Genomic DNA, 15,724 nt, shown 5'->3' on the forward strand with positions numbered 1-15,724 from the left:
GTCCACATGTGCTCTCTCTTCCTCTCACCCCACTCACACTGAGGAAGCCAGCTGCCATCTCGTGAACTGCCCCGTGGAGAGGCTCACCTGGCAAGTAGCTGAGGCCGGCTTCCAGCCATCAGGCCGGCGTTGAACTGTGACCCTCAATCCTACAGCCCACAAGGGGTCCTGGCAACAACGATGTGATCTGCTGAGCCCTGAGGTGCTTGCAACCTTGTGAGAAACCCTGAACCTCAGCTTGTGAGAACCCAGCTAAACAGCGCCTGGACCCTGGACCCACAGAAGCTGTGAGTTAAGTTTGTTCTTCTAAGTCATTAATTTTCAGTGTATGTGCAGCCATAGATAACTTAGGTGCTAAGCCTGATTTTTTTTCTTTATTTATTATTAGATCAGCCACATCTGAAGAGCACTTGACAGAGAGGGAATAGGAGGGAAAATCTGGGGATGCGACCAGGCCCACAGGCCCTCATGAAATGCCAAAGACCCTGGAACAAGGACCATGGATGAGAAGACAGGCGAGGATAAGGGTTTAAGAAAAATTTTTCCTGATCTGAGAATGTGTGTAAATCCCTCAGCGTATGAGCCTGTCCTCAGGCTGAAAGTTTCGACCTCTTTACTTTGTCGATGACGACAGGACCTGGAGACAATTCTTGGCTGCGAATCCACCAATTCGTAGAGGAGGAGCTGCCACAGGCACCAACATGGAATCTGACTCTCACCCCGGGTGAACGCCAAGGAGGCACTGAGGCTTGGTGGGAAGGGAATGGCTTTGAAGCCCGGAGACCTGGGCTTTTCTATCGATAGTACAGCATATGCATTTCAGTGTTTCTGGGGTTCAGTCTTCTAATCTGCAAACTGAGTGGCTTCACTGGTGACCTGTGAAGCATTTTTCAGATGTAAAATTCAATGACGCTATGACCTTCACCAAGTTTACCTCATCTCAGAAATGCCGAGTCACCAAGGCTTTGCCTTGGCTACAACCACCCTGTCAGTGAAGGCTCGTCCTTTGGGGCTGTGTGGCTGCCACCTCAGGGTCACAGAGGCTGTTCTGCTTCTAATTTTCCTTTCTCATGAGCAGAGTCCACAACAGAGATGCCGCCCTCAAGACCCCTGCATGCAAAGCCCATGGGGAGGACAGGGAGCAGGCTGCTGGGGGCAGAGGAGGGGCTGTCTCGAGGAGACAGTTCAAAACAAGGTCCTTCTAACTCCATAAGTAGAGTGGAGTGTCTGGAGCACTTGCAGCTGGAGGCAGAGTCACAGGGCTCATGGCAGCGCTCCAGCTCGCTGACAGGCACCTGCAGCCCGGGTAGAGACGGCTCATTCTCTGCCCTCCGCAGAGACAGGTTTGTGCCAGACAGACACACTGAAGTCACTGCAGACGGGAGCACTGATGTGAGTGACAGCGCCCTGTCTCAAAGGCCCAGAGGGGTCCCAAGAGGCAGGCCCTCCCCACGGAGACTGCCGAGTGCTCCCTCCACACAGAATAAACAGATCTAGAAGCAGCGGCATGATTGGGGGTTGCGGGGAGCATCACTGTTGGAACCTAGAGATTACATGGAACCTGACACTCTCATAGAAATCAGCGAAGGTGGAGGGACTGCTCAGATGTCTCTTAAGGGGTGGGAATAAGCTGTCCAACGAAGGTGCAAAACCACTGCATGCCTCTGGTTTCAGTTGCTGGAAGAGCGGAGGTCAGCCTGGGGAGGCTTCATGACACGCTCCCCGGTTTTAAGGTTTCCTGAGGCAAGGACAGTGGGACCTTGTTGAAATACAACCTATTACAAAGGCCTGAACACAGCACAGGCCAGTCACGTGCCCAACCAAGAACTAAATACAAGAAACGCCCTGTAACTCAGGTTCTCTGAGTACAGAGGTCCCTTGTAGTTGAGAACAATTCTGTTGGAAAGACAGAGCTAGAGAAACGTTACAATCGGAGAGGCTCTCTCCTCTGCTGGCTCTTTGCTTCTTCTCAATCAGCAAAGACTCTGAGACCCTGAGAAAGCTACATATCGTGTTCCAAGAAAAGAGCTTGGAAGTTACACACATCATGTCAGAGGGTTCATGATCCCAGGAAAATAGGCTCTGTTGCAGTTCAGCATTTATCTATATTTGAGGAGAGAGATGCCTTGAGAGGTCACGAGGTCACAAATAAATTAGTAACAAGATTCAGACAGATACCTGGGTAGTCATCTTTTTTTCTTTTTTTTTTTTAAGAAGTTTTATTTACTAAAAAAGAATTTTGGCTGCACCCTGTGACATGTGGGATCTTAGTTCCCTGACCAGGGATGGAACCCATGAGCCCGCACCCCCTGCACTGGAAGGTAGAGTCTCTCTTGGACCACCAGGGAAATCCCGCCTGGGTGTTCTAATTGTCCTACACTGCAGGGAGACTCCTAAGCACACTGCGATCCCAACACCAAGTTTCTGAGTTCAGATGGAACATGCATCAGATGAGACATCCCACTGCAGAGGCCATGCAACAGAAATTAATTTCCGCCACAACCGAAAAATGTGAGAAAGGAGAACACGGTGATTCTGACTTAGTCTTCTGTTTGAGTGCAAATCTAATAGTGGAGCCAAAACAGGTGCAGAGAATGCCAGAGAAGGTGACTTGAGGACACTGTGAGTGAGACAGGGACTCACGCTGTGGCAGAGAGCGGGGCCGCACAGGGGTGAGGCTCTCTTTGCAGCAGGAAAACGATGTATGTGTTGTCCTGGCCACGCTTGGCCATCTCTGGCAGGGTGCCTAGCACACAGTAGGGGCTCCATAAATACTATTTCCTTCCCTTCTTTTTCCTGATGGAATAGGTACGAATTTTTTTTTTTTTAATCTTCCTGATACACGTTATCACCAGGTAATCAAACCCAGGGAGGCTCATGGCAAAAAGCCTGATCTTGAGAGTTCATGCCCTCGCCAGAGCAACTATTAACAGCATCCCCTCCACACACACGCCCAGTGACAACTCTGAGCTAAGCGGTTATCATGGTAACAGAAGGAGACACTTGAGTCTCCATTTTTCTCTCTCTGACTCATGGACACCTGCCAGGTAGCAGATGGCCTGTGTGGACAATTACCTTCATTTTGCTGCAGTGTATTCAAAATAAACAAACTGGCCTCTTTGCTGCCGATTTTCAGAGGCCCACTCAGAAAAACAACAACAACAACAACAACAAAACCCCAAGGAAACAACATTGGGAGAAAGGAAATACAAGCCTGAAATTTAGATGAGGCAACCGTGAACATACAGAGATGGGATGTGTAGAGAATGGACTTTGTATGTTTTTTTCTTTAACAAAAAGTTAAAGACAAACAAACAAAAAAACAACCCAAGACTATTTTGAGTTGGTGCTGATGGTGGCTCTGCTGGGAAAATGCAGCTGTCTCATCGAATGTGGAAGTAAAAGGAGAGGGATTATCTGATGCTGCAATGTCTGTCCTGCTGCAAGATTTGAAAATAATTGCCTAACATGACAAGAGCTAAGACTCTGGGGAGTCAGGCCCAGCGATGGAGGTGAGCACACAGGAGAACAGGTTTGAGGAGAGAAGAAAGACAGTCACGTGGCAGTAAGCAAAGCAGAGTTCCCTCTGGGGTGAATTAGAAACAGGTAAAGAACATACCTGGAAACCTTCCTCCCTCCCCAGAGTGTCTACCTCTGAGTGTCAGGGCAGTGCAGCTTTTAAGGATGAACTTGGCTTCTAAACTCCCGAGAGAAGGGCCAGAGAGTTTGATGATGTGTCTTAGTATACATTTATGGTGTGTGTCTGTTGGAAGGATGGGGCCACCAAAACACCTGTCCTGAGGTCCCTCCGCAGAGGGCAGACACCGGTCTATTCCCACTTCACTCAGGAAACTCGGGGCTTACCCACGACCTGTCACCCCCTGTGGGGTTAACTGCTTTGGATGGGAAACAGCAATGGCAGGATTGGTAGGTTCTGTGATCACGCTGCTGGCAACAGGGAGAAGGTTATGGTTCTCGGTTTTCATGATTCTGCCCCTATTCAATTCGAACTAAATTACATAGAAGACAAAGTTTACCTGAGGCTGAAAAGGGTGGAGGCAAGGTGTCTAGGTATCTTTCTGGGTGGAAGGAAGAAAGCATATTAAGTTCCTGAGACTGTCTAAGACGAACAACCTCTTAAAACTCACCATAAACCCAAAGATCAAAAGCGAGTTGAAATTTAAACTTTTAGATAGGGAAGCTCATAAATTCCAAGACTAGAATTACCCTCTTTCTGTTTGTTTCTCCTAATTTGCCCAGGTCTATTTGAAAATGGTGTCCCATTAGTTCTCATCATAGGATTTCAAAGCTAGTTCTCAGCAAAACGATCCGGGACCTCACTGAGGGAAAAATCCTTATAAATGAATACCAAACACTGAGATTGTGTATTAGAAACCAAAAGACGACAGGATTCCAAGAGAGCAGAGTCCTTAATGCAGACATGAATTCAATGATGGGTCAGGCAGAACCTATCAAAGATATTTTAAAGTTCAGTGAGTCAAATTCAAATGCTGCTTCTGGGTAAGTAAGTAAAACTTGTATGATGAGGTGGGGTACCTGATCCAGCACTTCCACTCTTTGTTGAGTCCCTGTTCTATATGAGAAGGTGGTTAAAATCCAGGCTTAGCAGTCAGGTGGACCTAGTTTGGATTCCAGCTCTGCCACTGACTAGCTGTGTAACTTGGGCAACTTCCTTAACCTCTCTGGGCTAAGATTCTTCACATGTAAAGTGGAGATTAAGTGCATCTTCACAGGTTAGTGAGGATGTACATAAGATGCTTCACATGCTGGCGCATGGGGTACGACCTGCCACGATTCCATTTCGACAGGTACAAAGTAGTGGTATAAAGGGGCAAGGTCTCCACTCTCCACAGGTTCACAGCCTCCTGGGCAATTTGGCATGTAAGCAGCTGGCCTACAAAGGAGGATGAAATAGCGGAGGTACAAAGGAAAAGGAACAAAGAGGCAAGAGGGTTTAACTCTGACCTTCCAGAACAGGGTAAGGTTTCACAGGCAAGGTGGCATCTGAGAGCGTCTTGGATGGTATAATTTCAATAGGCGGAAGTGGCTGAGGAAGGGCAATCCAGGTGAGGAAAGGGCACAGGAGCTCCCCGAAGAGAGGAGGCTGGGTGGGGCGGCGGGGGGGTAGGGAGCATGTGGGGACACTAGCATGCAGGGAGCACAGAAGATACACGGTGGGAAAGACACGTGTGGGCCACAATCGTCTAGAACCTTAAATAAATGGTCATCAGGTTTATTTACTAGGCCATGGATGGGCAAACTACAGCCCATGGCCAAGTCCAGCTCGCCACCTGCTTTTTTAGTCTGTGAGCTAAGAATGGTTTTCACATTTTTAAGTGGTTTTATTTTAAATGGTTATATAAGTCCTTACATAATGCCTTTGATTTGGTTCACAAAGCCTAAAATGTTTACTACCTAACTCTTTAAGAAAAAGCTGGGTGCCCCTGCTATGAGCAATGGCAGAGGGAGTCTGTGAAGGCTTCCGAGGAGGGGTTGGTGTGGTCAGTCTGGTCGGATTTAGGAGTCTGGCTGGATTTAGGAGTCTGGCTCTGAGGCAAAGTGGAGATTGGATTGAGAAGCAGCAGACAAGGAGATCAGGTGACAGATGATGGAGGCTGGAATGAAGAATGGTGACAGGAACTGGGAGGAGAGGGACATAAGCAAGCTTTTGGAGAAAAACTTGACTAGACTTTGGTAACTGAGTGGGGAAAGCAGGGGACTGGAAGAGAGCATACATGTGGGGATTGCTGGCAATGACATTAACAGAAGCAGGGCATGTGGACAAAGGGGTGATTCGTGGGGAAAGGTGACTAGAAATCTTTCACTGTCCATCCCATATCTAAACCTGAGAATAAGGGATGCCGAGAATGCTGCAAAGGCTCAGACTAATATCAGAGAAAAAGGCTCTCGGATCCTAGTTCACCTACCGGGGATGTAATCTGGGCCCCTTGCAGTGGAAACTCAGAGCCCTAACCACTGGACAGCCAGGGAGGTCCCAAGCAGTGCTTTTTCACTGGGGATAACTGTACCTGATAGGAACCTGGTGGGGGCATATCACTGGGATTTAGTAGGTGGAGATCAAGGATGCTGCTAGACATTCTATAATATACAGAACACTCCTCACCGCCCCCCCCCACCTACTACACACACACACACACACACACACACACACATATATACACACACACAAGTAATCTGCCCCAAATGTCCATAGTGCTGAGGATGAAAATGTGGTTGAAGGTGATAGCATTATGAGGTCCTAAAGAGAGTGGCCTGCCCAGGGCCTCTCTTCCCAAATGGTGAGCTGCTATGGAAGGAAGTGGGGGCCACCACTAGCTTCAGATCAGGTTAGAAACTTCAAGGGGCCAAGAATAAACTCTGAGACTCTTCTGCACATTTGGGAACTGTCCGGGGGCAGCTATAGGCCTGAGAGTCTCCTAGATTCTCGCTTGGTTTCCTGAGATCTGAGCTGGTTAAATATAGGAGCTGAAATTTGAAATATGAAAGTAGTGGATAAATATTGAATATTATATATAAGTTAATATGAAATATATAGTAATAAAAGCATGGAAGGATTTAGAGTTAGCCAGCTTTGAAGAGCTATAATGAGTTGGCATGGGTTCTTATTAAAGATACCACTTTAATGGCTGAGTAATATTCCATTGTATACATATACCACATCTTCTTTACCCATTCCTCTGTCAAAGGACATTTAGTTTGCTTCATGTCTTGGCTATTGTAAACAGTGCTGCAGTGAACACTGGGGTGCATTTACCCTTTCGGATCATGTTTTTCTCCGGATATATGCCCAGGAGTGGGACTGCAGGGTCATACAGTAGTTCTATTTTTAGCTTTTTAAGGAACCTCCATACTGTTCTCCATAGTGGCTGAATTAAAAGTACCACTTTAGCTGCAAGTAACTGTCTTTCTGCATTGTCTATAATTTTATAAAGAATGCTTCTATATTTCTTTCTTCTCTTTTTTTAAGCATTGGGCAATCTACACTGCACCGCCAAATGGGAGTAATTCTACTTGCCAAATTATGATTAGCAGCAAATGGAGAAGAGTGCAAAGGAGTCTCCCATACTCTTTATAATATGATTCTTTGGCTGAAATTAAACAGATATTCATTTCAGTTAAGGATGCCAAGCCAGGAAGCTCCCTACCTTGGCACTGCTGTTAATTTGGAACATCAGAACCAGCCTGAAGTCAGCTATAAAACCCTAGAGATTGGTATGGCATCAGGATGCATGGAAACGCCGACAGATACTCTCCAAGTGGAGGGTCATGGATTCAATCGCACGCCAAGTGAGGATGCCGAGTGAGGTCTCACGGAAATAAGAGTGTAGGGAACCTTTCTTCTGCGGGAGGCATCCCAGAATCCCAGAGCTAAGCCAAAAGAGAGGGATCATGGAAGAAGTTGATGTTGTTTTCTTAGGATGCTTTATTTTGTCTAGAGAAGTGGAAGGGAGAAGGTTGGTATGATAAACCCGGGGGAAGGAGTTGGTTAGAGGGCCCAGGAAATGCATGGAAAGTCAGAGGGTTTCAAAGTCACAAAAGGAAACATCAGTCAAATGAACCCAAGAGGATTTCCATAGACCCTTCTTGGTTCATAGCCTTTCCCCAAATACACCGATTGGTATCAGTGATGAAAGGATCAAAGAATTGTGGACTGGAAATCTATAGATGAGAAAATTGAGGTTTGTAAAGGTTACATACATGGTGAGACAGAAAAGACTCCTTATTTAACTCCTTCCTTTGTTGAGGTGACATCAGTGGGGGTGGGGTTCAGCAGGTTGGACAAGAAGACAAAAGTCCATCTTTCAGAGCTGTCTACACTCTGCCGTACTGAAATTTTCCTTTACAAGGTTGCTACCTTATTGTCAAATCCTTGTCTTAATTGCCTTATTAATTTTCTCCTTGAAACTTTCTGGTTTTTCATGAGAACCCACAATCCTACCTCCTCTTTATTCTTTTTGTCTACAATGGATTTTGCCGTGTTTATGGGTTAAACTCTAATTTTATGTTGCTAGCCCTGTTTCTCCACTAAATTTCCAGCAGCGTAACCCCAAGTATCTAATAGACCAAATGAAAAGCTTGACTGTCTGCCTACTTTTTGCAGCTCGGTATGTACACCATCAGATCCAAGTCCCTTTCCTGTATCTCACATCATCTTCCCGGTTCAATTTTTTCTAAGTCAATTTCCCAGGCTCTTGGGCTCAAAACCTAGAAGTTACCTTCTTTTCTGTTGATGAGACCCAGACTGTAGTATTCTGGGGGGTAGATATTATGTCCTAGGCTACTGGAGGGCGAACTTCTCCAGCTTGGTGTGTAGAAACCTTTTCCAGAGGCTCTGGTATATATTTTTCATATATTGTATGCATTCTGATCATGAGAACAAAAGATATAAATATAGTATAGGAGGAAAATAAACCAAGTAGGTAAGGCAACCTTTCAGCTTGTGATTGGTGCCAGTGATGAAAAATATTGGGGGTGCTGCAAAGAGCCAAAGCTATTACCCTAATATTTTCAGGCTATAAGCTCTCTCTGTTTAAGGAGTTTGGGGGAAATGAAATGTAAGTACCTATTTTTCAATATTGCTATGACATTTTCTTTTGGAGAAAACAAACAAAAAACCCCAACAAGCTACCAGGTGCCTAAAGTAAGTACAGGAGCCAAGACTGGTGAATGTGACCATGTTTGAAGACTTTCATGAGGCCATCTATGGGAAGAGGTACAAAGAGTGGGACTGGGAACCAGGCTAAGGGTTTGGGGCATGGTCAGAGCTCAGCACCTTGGTCTTTGTTTACCAAAATCCATTAGTGCAGCTGGCCAACTTGGAAGGGAGGGCAGCAACGGTGCCTAAGGCTCTGGTTATCACTGACCTGGCTTGTGTTTCTGAATATAGGGCATCATGCCAACCATGAAATAATGTTCATACTATTTGAGGGTGGTATTTGCGTAGGATTTCTCTTTTGATCCTCCAAAAGGCCAAGCTCACCCACTGCTCAAATGAACATATGTAATAAGACATTGCTTGAAGATTAAATAAATAAATGGCAATCCTTTGCCTGTCAGGAAGCAGAAGACTCGGGCTTCTGTTGCAGAATATAGTGGGGCCAAGGAATTCCAGCAAATTTTTTAAGAGGCATGTGAATGACTTTTCAGTGAAACTGCGTTCAAAGATGAAGTGAACCAAGAGGGAAACCGACCCACGAACACATCAAGGGGTTCACCAATAATCTCTTTAATGGACAATGAGGAGGGTTTTATTTGTTGCTGTTTAGCCTTTTTTTGGTAAGTACTTTCTCTTAAACTTACAAAGTTAACATTCATGAGGTTTGTCCTGGCAGAATCACAGGTCAACCATGGCTGTATTTGGTGAAGCCATGGTCAGAGAAGGGGGCTTCTGAGAGCTAGCCCACACCATGCTTTCTCTGGTTTAGTTATGTGGGGGTGGTTGTCTGGTTCTGGAAATCAGAAAGGGCCTGGGGCAAGATCCAATTGATATCCCAACTGTCTGAAGTAGAGGCATGTTCTCTTAGTGAAATCCCCAAGATCCTCTAATTACATAATTTTCAGATTACCACCTATATAACTCTCCTGATCACTACTCTTCGAATTGGGATCAAGGTCACCCTTGTCCCCTATCCTTATGCATTACTGTCTACAGTCTTTAACTCTGATGCTGATCTGTATATAAAAAGTAATGATCTTCTAATAGAAGGAGCTGGAGAAATGTTTAAAGGAATACACGCTACATGAGTAAAGTGAACTGTTGCCTTGGATAGCTCATTTTATCTGGCATTAGCAATGCAGCAGTGAAATTTTATGGAATGCTGAGAAAAACGGACCCTTAAGGTGTCCCTAGAATAAATCTGTACACTGAAATCCCTCCAGAGTATGACTGGGAGACTGTTTGACCTTGAGGGAGTAGTCCACAGTTCAAGGCCACTATCAAAGCAGGGTTTTCACCAGTCTGCTACTACTTTAGTGTACCCCTCTGTACCACACTTCTGGTTATGGGCACTGGGTTCTTACTAAGCAATGCTCAAAGTATTTTCAATGGATACAAACAACTACAGGTATCCTGAATTTTAAAGATTATTTGTGCTTAAAAAAGAGAGGATGCTCTTACTCTACATAATCTATCTGTTCTTTAGAGAGAAATAGTAAGAGAGTTAATAAAAATACTAATGTATTGGCTTGTTCTTCCTATTCTTTTGGTAATGCTGAAAATTGTTTTTCTGATTCTTTTTATAAAGGACATTTCTGAACCATCATTTAGTCCCTTGGATAGATCTACCTATTATACGGAAGTACCTTGAGCAAAATTACTGCTTAGGTTCTTGAACCAGTTATGTCCCTTACAAAAAAACTTATAAATTTACACAGTTTTTAAGTCAATATCTTATACATTTGGTTAATACAAGCTTTCATTCAGCAACTATTTATTGAGTATCTGCCACGGGGCAGGCGCTGGGCTAGTGGCTAGGGGATGCGGTAGTGAAAAAGGCAGACAAGGCCCTTTAATTATGGTCTGACGATTATCATCGGCCTGATTAACCCTGACTCAACCGATATAATCTAATTCCTGGGTCTGTTAAACTGTAGGGTATATCATGGGTCGAACAGTCACTCAGTGAAGTCTTATCTAAAACAGCCAGGCAGTTCTACCCTTAATTACAAACCTAAGATCTGAGAAAAAAGAAGGGGGAGGAGGAAGGAAGGGGGAGAGGAAAGACAGAAGAATTATCAGCTGAGGTACTAATGTCACAAAAGTACTGGAAAAGTGGAGGACGCTGAAGGTAGAACCACAGCCCCCAAATCACAGTTAAGGTCAGTTATCATCCATTTCCCTCAAATTCCCCAAAAACTAAAATAATCCCTGAAAGGGAAGAAGGTAAATAGTATAAAGAGTTCTCTATAATGGATTTACAGAGCCAGTGTGGGGAAGGATGTCTAGTAAATTCTTCATTTAAAAAATCTTATAATTATTTTACAACCCATACAGGGTAATGCATTTTGATAGAGAAGAAATTAAGCTCTACCAGTCTGAACCTGGGAGGAAGAAAGGTTGAAGACTTAGTTCTGTGGTAAATACCTTTTGGTGCTTTGATCAATAATGATACAGATTAAAGCAGATGCCTGAGTTCTAAAGCTGTATGGTCTTCCCAGCTGTACATGTTACAAATATTGGTGAACTAGGAAAAGCCAGTCCATTCAAATTTGTACCTCACTGAGAAGGCAATGGCAACCCACTCCAGTACCCTTGCCTGGAAAATCCCATGGACGGAGGAGCCTGGTAGGCTGCTGTCTATGGGGTTGCACAGAGTCGGACACGACTGAAGCGACTTAGCCGCAGCAGTAGCTAAGTCTTAGGTGGGTCCAGTTTAAACCTGTGATGCAGACAGAGGAAATTTCTACCTGTATGCACAAAGCAGGATGTCTTATCTCACATCACAGTGGAGAAGGATGAGGGAAAAACAATTTGTACCAATTCATGCTCTGGACAGTCCCCTGGGACAGTGAGGACTACACTGTGAGCTCAGGACCTCAGCGACCAAGAACTCCCAACACACGTACACAAGTGGCTTGTTCACGGCAGGCTCCAGAGATCTGGGTCTAGCTTCTCATTTTGCCAGTCTCAAGGAGAGTATGATCTCACACACGATCAAAGGTCACTGGAATGAACACGTTATTTAATCCCCTGTCGGCTCAAGGTCAGCTTTAAATTGACCTGAGAAGTAATATGCCAGAAGTGATCATTTCTGATTCTTGGACTACACAGTAATCCATAAAATTTTTTAAAAATGAAGTGTCTCTTGGAAGCCCTTACTGCTGCCATTAAAATAAATATCCACCATGTTTGTCCTCCTCTGAATGGTGTTCTCAGTAAGTTATGGGGTGTTCTTGATCACATACTTTGCTGGCACATTCAGAGTGGGCTCAGGAGATGCTAGTCTGGGTGGACGGTTGGAAGAAGTTCCCAGCAAACAGTTTCAGCTATAAAGCACATCCCTGGGCATTACCAGCACCTGCTTTTCTAATTCTTCTAAACAAACTGGAGGATCATCAGTTCAGTTCAATTCAGTTACTCAGTTGTGTCTGACTCTTTGAGATGCCATGGACTGCAGTATGCCAGGCCTCCCTGTCCATCACCAACTCCCAGAGTTTACTCAAACTCATGTCCGTTGAGTTGGTGATGCCATCCAAACATCTCATCCTCTGTCATCCCCTTCTCCTCTTGTCTTCAGTCTTTTCCAACATCAGGGTCTTTTTCAATGAGTCAGCTCTTCCCATCAGGTGGCCAAAATATTGGAGTTTCAGCTTCAGCATCAGTCCTTTTGATGAATATTCAGGATTGATTTCCTTTAGGATGGACTGGTTGGATCTCCTTGCTGTCCAAGGGACTCCTAAGAGTCTTCTCCAACGCCACAGTTCAAAAGCATCAATTCTTCGGCGCTCAGCTTTCTTTATAGTCCAACTCTCACATCCATACATGACTACTGGGAAAACCATTGCTTTGACTAAATGGACCTTTGTTGGCAATGTAATGTCTCTGCTTTTTAATACGCTGTCTAGGTTGGTCATAACTTTCCTTCCAAGGAGCATCTTTAAATTTCATGGCTGCAGTCACCATCTGCACTGATTTTGGAGACCAAGAAAAAAAACATCTCTCACTGTTTCCATTGTTTCCCCATCTATTTGCCATGAAGTGATGGGACTGGATGCCATTATTTGAATGTTGAGTATTAAGCCAACTTTTTCACTCTCTTCTTTCACTTTCATCAAGAGGCTCTTTAGTTCTTCATTTTCTGCCATAAGGGTGGTGTCATCTGCATATCTGAGGTTACTGATATTTCTCCCAGCAATCTTGATTCCAGCTTGTGCTTCATCCAGCCCAGCATTTCTCATGATGTACTCTGCATAGAAGTTAAATAAGCAGGGTGACAATATACAGCCTTCACGTACTCCCTTCCTGATTTGAAACCAGTCTGTTGTTCAATGTCCAGTTCTAACTATTGCTTCCTCACATGCATACAGATTTCTCAGGAGGCAGGTCAGGTGGTCTGGTATTGCAAACTCTTTAAGGATTTTCCAGTTTGTTTTGATCCACACAAGCAAAGGCTTTGGCATAGTCAATAAAGCAGAAGTAGATGTTTTTCTGGAACTCTCTTGCTTTTTCGATGATCCAGCGGATGTTGGCAATTTGATCTCTGGTTCCTCTGCCTTTTCTAAATCCAGCTTGAACATCTGGAAGTTCATAGTTCACGTACTGTTGAAGCCTGGCTTGGAGAATTTTGAGCATTACTTTGCTAGTGTGTGAGATGAGTGCAACTGTGCGGTAGTTGGAGCATTCTTTGGCATTGCCTTTCTTAGGGATTGGAATGAAAACTGATCTTTTCCATTCCTGTGGCCACTGCTGAGTTTTCCAAATTTGCTGGCATATTGAGTGCAGCACTTACACAGCATCATCTTTTAGGATTTGAAATTACTCAACTGGAATTCTATCACCTCCACTAGCTTTGTTCATAGATGCTTCCTAAAGCCTTGACTTCGCATTCCAGGATGTCTGGCTATAGGTGAGTGATCACACCATCATGATTATCTGGGTCATGAAGATCTTTTTTGTGTAGTTCTTTTATGTATTCTTGCCACCTCTTCTTAATATCTTCAGTTTCTATTAGGTCCATATCATTTCTGTCGTTTATTGTGCCCATCTTTGCATGAACTGTTCCCTTGGTATCTCTAATTTTCTTAAAGAGATCTCTAATCTTTCCCATTCTATTGTTTGTTATTGTAGGATCATACTTCCCTGAAATTAAGTGTGGTCATATGTCTTGCTTTGACCAATGGAACAGAGTAGAAGTGATATGTGTCACTTCTTGGGAAAAGCATTTAAGGGCTGGGCTTGACCTTCCATCCTGATCATTTACTGCTTTGCCCATGTGAATGTTCCCAGTGATACAAAGGTGCCATAGGATGAAAGTAATGCATGATGTGTAAGTGAGGAAAACACAAAACAAATAAAGCAAAGACAAAAACAAGATTTTGTTACTTTAAAGCTATTGAGATGTATGGGCTTGTTGCCTACTCTGACTTCATCTTTGTCTTCTTTCCCTCTTTTTGACAGTCTCCTTTTCTCTTTTCTTGCCTCCTCCCCTCATTACTCACCTCTTCCATCCTTTCCCTATGATTCCATTGCTCTCTTAACTGGAAATAATAGTAAATATAATGTTTTATATTCATATTCTTAATTTAAAACATGGATAAATTTGCTTTTTGAATAAGAAATGAGGATATTTGAATAAGAAATGAGTACACTGAATGACATATTTCACTTAAAAAAAAAAGCCTTGAGGTTAAATTAAAAATCAGGTTTAGCTTGTATAAAAAAATGTATGCTTTGAAAACCTGACTATATTATATAAACATATGGTGTTACCATTGTTGATATACCCTCGGTTGATTCCAATGTGGGTTAGTGGCTATCAGGAAAAATAAAAACAAACATAAACCTTCCCTAAACACCAAGCAGCTCAGAAAAACCAGAGATCCCGCTGGAGTAGTTCTGAACAGGAAATCACTTACAGCATGATCAACCACTTAGCTTTCATTGGTAACTTTGTTAAGAAGGCTGCTGGAGCTGGAACACCGAGAAGACTATTTAAGACTAAAGAACATCTAAAGTTATCAAAGGAACTTTGATGCACATCTTCATGCACAGTCATTCACAACATAGTATTCAGCCCCGAGGTCACCCCCACCATCCTGAAAGTTTTTTCAAGCAATTAAAGTCACCCTAATCATGAAGCGGCAGAGAACATAAGTGCAATTATAGCCTGGCTAATCATGCATATTTAAATAAACACAATAGATGTGTACTCTGAAGACAAATTCAACAAGCTCTGGTTTCAAATAAGAACATGCACTATTAGGTAAACATGACGAGGGCTTTCAGGCCATTTGACAACACCAGGGAGAGAACTGATGAGGGCTGTACACAAGACCAACTGCAGAAATGATCTGGATGCAGGGAGGAGAGGAGAAAGTATGCAACAGTTACATGAGAAAAAGAAGAACATGCAAAGGAAGCAAGAGGTGGAGAATTCTGAAGTTCACTTACTGCCTGTTTTTGCTCTTCCTCCTAGAGGTGGTGAAGATGAAAAAAACAGTAGAGGGAAAAAAGGAGAGAAATTAATGCCCATCACCACCAACATCTGGAAAAAAGTGACAGAACAGGGCAAACCAGGTCAGCCCCTGGGTTCAGAGACCCAAGAGCCTGACCACCATCAGAGCGTCATCAGGTGGACGGTGCAAATGGCAAGTTTATGCCACATCCAGTTCTTTAAATGCTAACTTCTAGAGTTAGAAGGAAAGAACCTCATAAAGCCTCTAGTCCAACTTCCCCTTTTATACACAAAAAAGACCTGACTTGCCCAGGGTTACATCACTATTTGAGGTGAACTGAAAGAAGCAGCTCAACCATGACTCAAAAGCTCAATGATCATTCTGTTTCACCATTCACAATATTCACATGTGTTTAGATACACATCTCTATGCCAGTGGTTCTCAAAGTGCAGAATACAGACCAAGCAGCAGCAGCATCACCTGGAAACTTGTTAGAGATGCGTGCTTTGCCCCGTATCCCCCTAGACCAATAGAATCAAAATCCTTGGGGGCGAGGGCAGCACTGTTT

The 15,724-nt window shown here is 43.9% G+C and overlaps 1 protein-coding gene across 21 annotated transcripts in view; it reads right to left on the reverse strand.

Annotated features, from left to right (window-relative positions):
- DTNB (dystrobrevin beta) overlaps positions 1 to 15,724 on the reverse strand; it is a 241,875-nt gene that overhangs the window by 18,862 nt on the left and 207,289 nt on the right. For 13 of the 21 annotated variants that reach the window (XM_086325906.1, XM_086325902.1, XM_086325904.1 and 10 more), the window contains one exon: positions 15,152 to 15,172. The exons of the other annotated variants lie outside the window; for them this stretch is intronic. In XM_086325906.1, the coding sequence (XP_086182032.1) occupies positions 15,152 to 15,172 (21 nt within the window). The remainder of the gene's footprint in view (positions 1 to 15,151; positions 15,173 to 15,724) is intronic. 21 annotated transcript variants of the gene reach the window in all.

Source organism: Bos grunniens, chromosome 11 (assembly GCF_055505025.1).
Source record: "Bos grunniens cultivar Pamir isolate PY7600 chromosome 11, Bosgru_T2T1.0, whole genome shotgun sequence".
Lineage (NCBI taxonomy): Eukaryota > Metazoa > Chordata > Mammalia > Artiodactyla > Bovidae > Bos > Bos grunniens.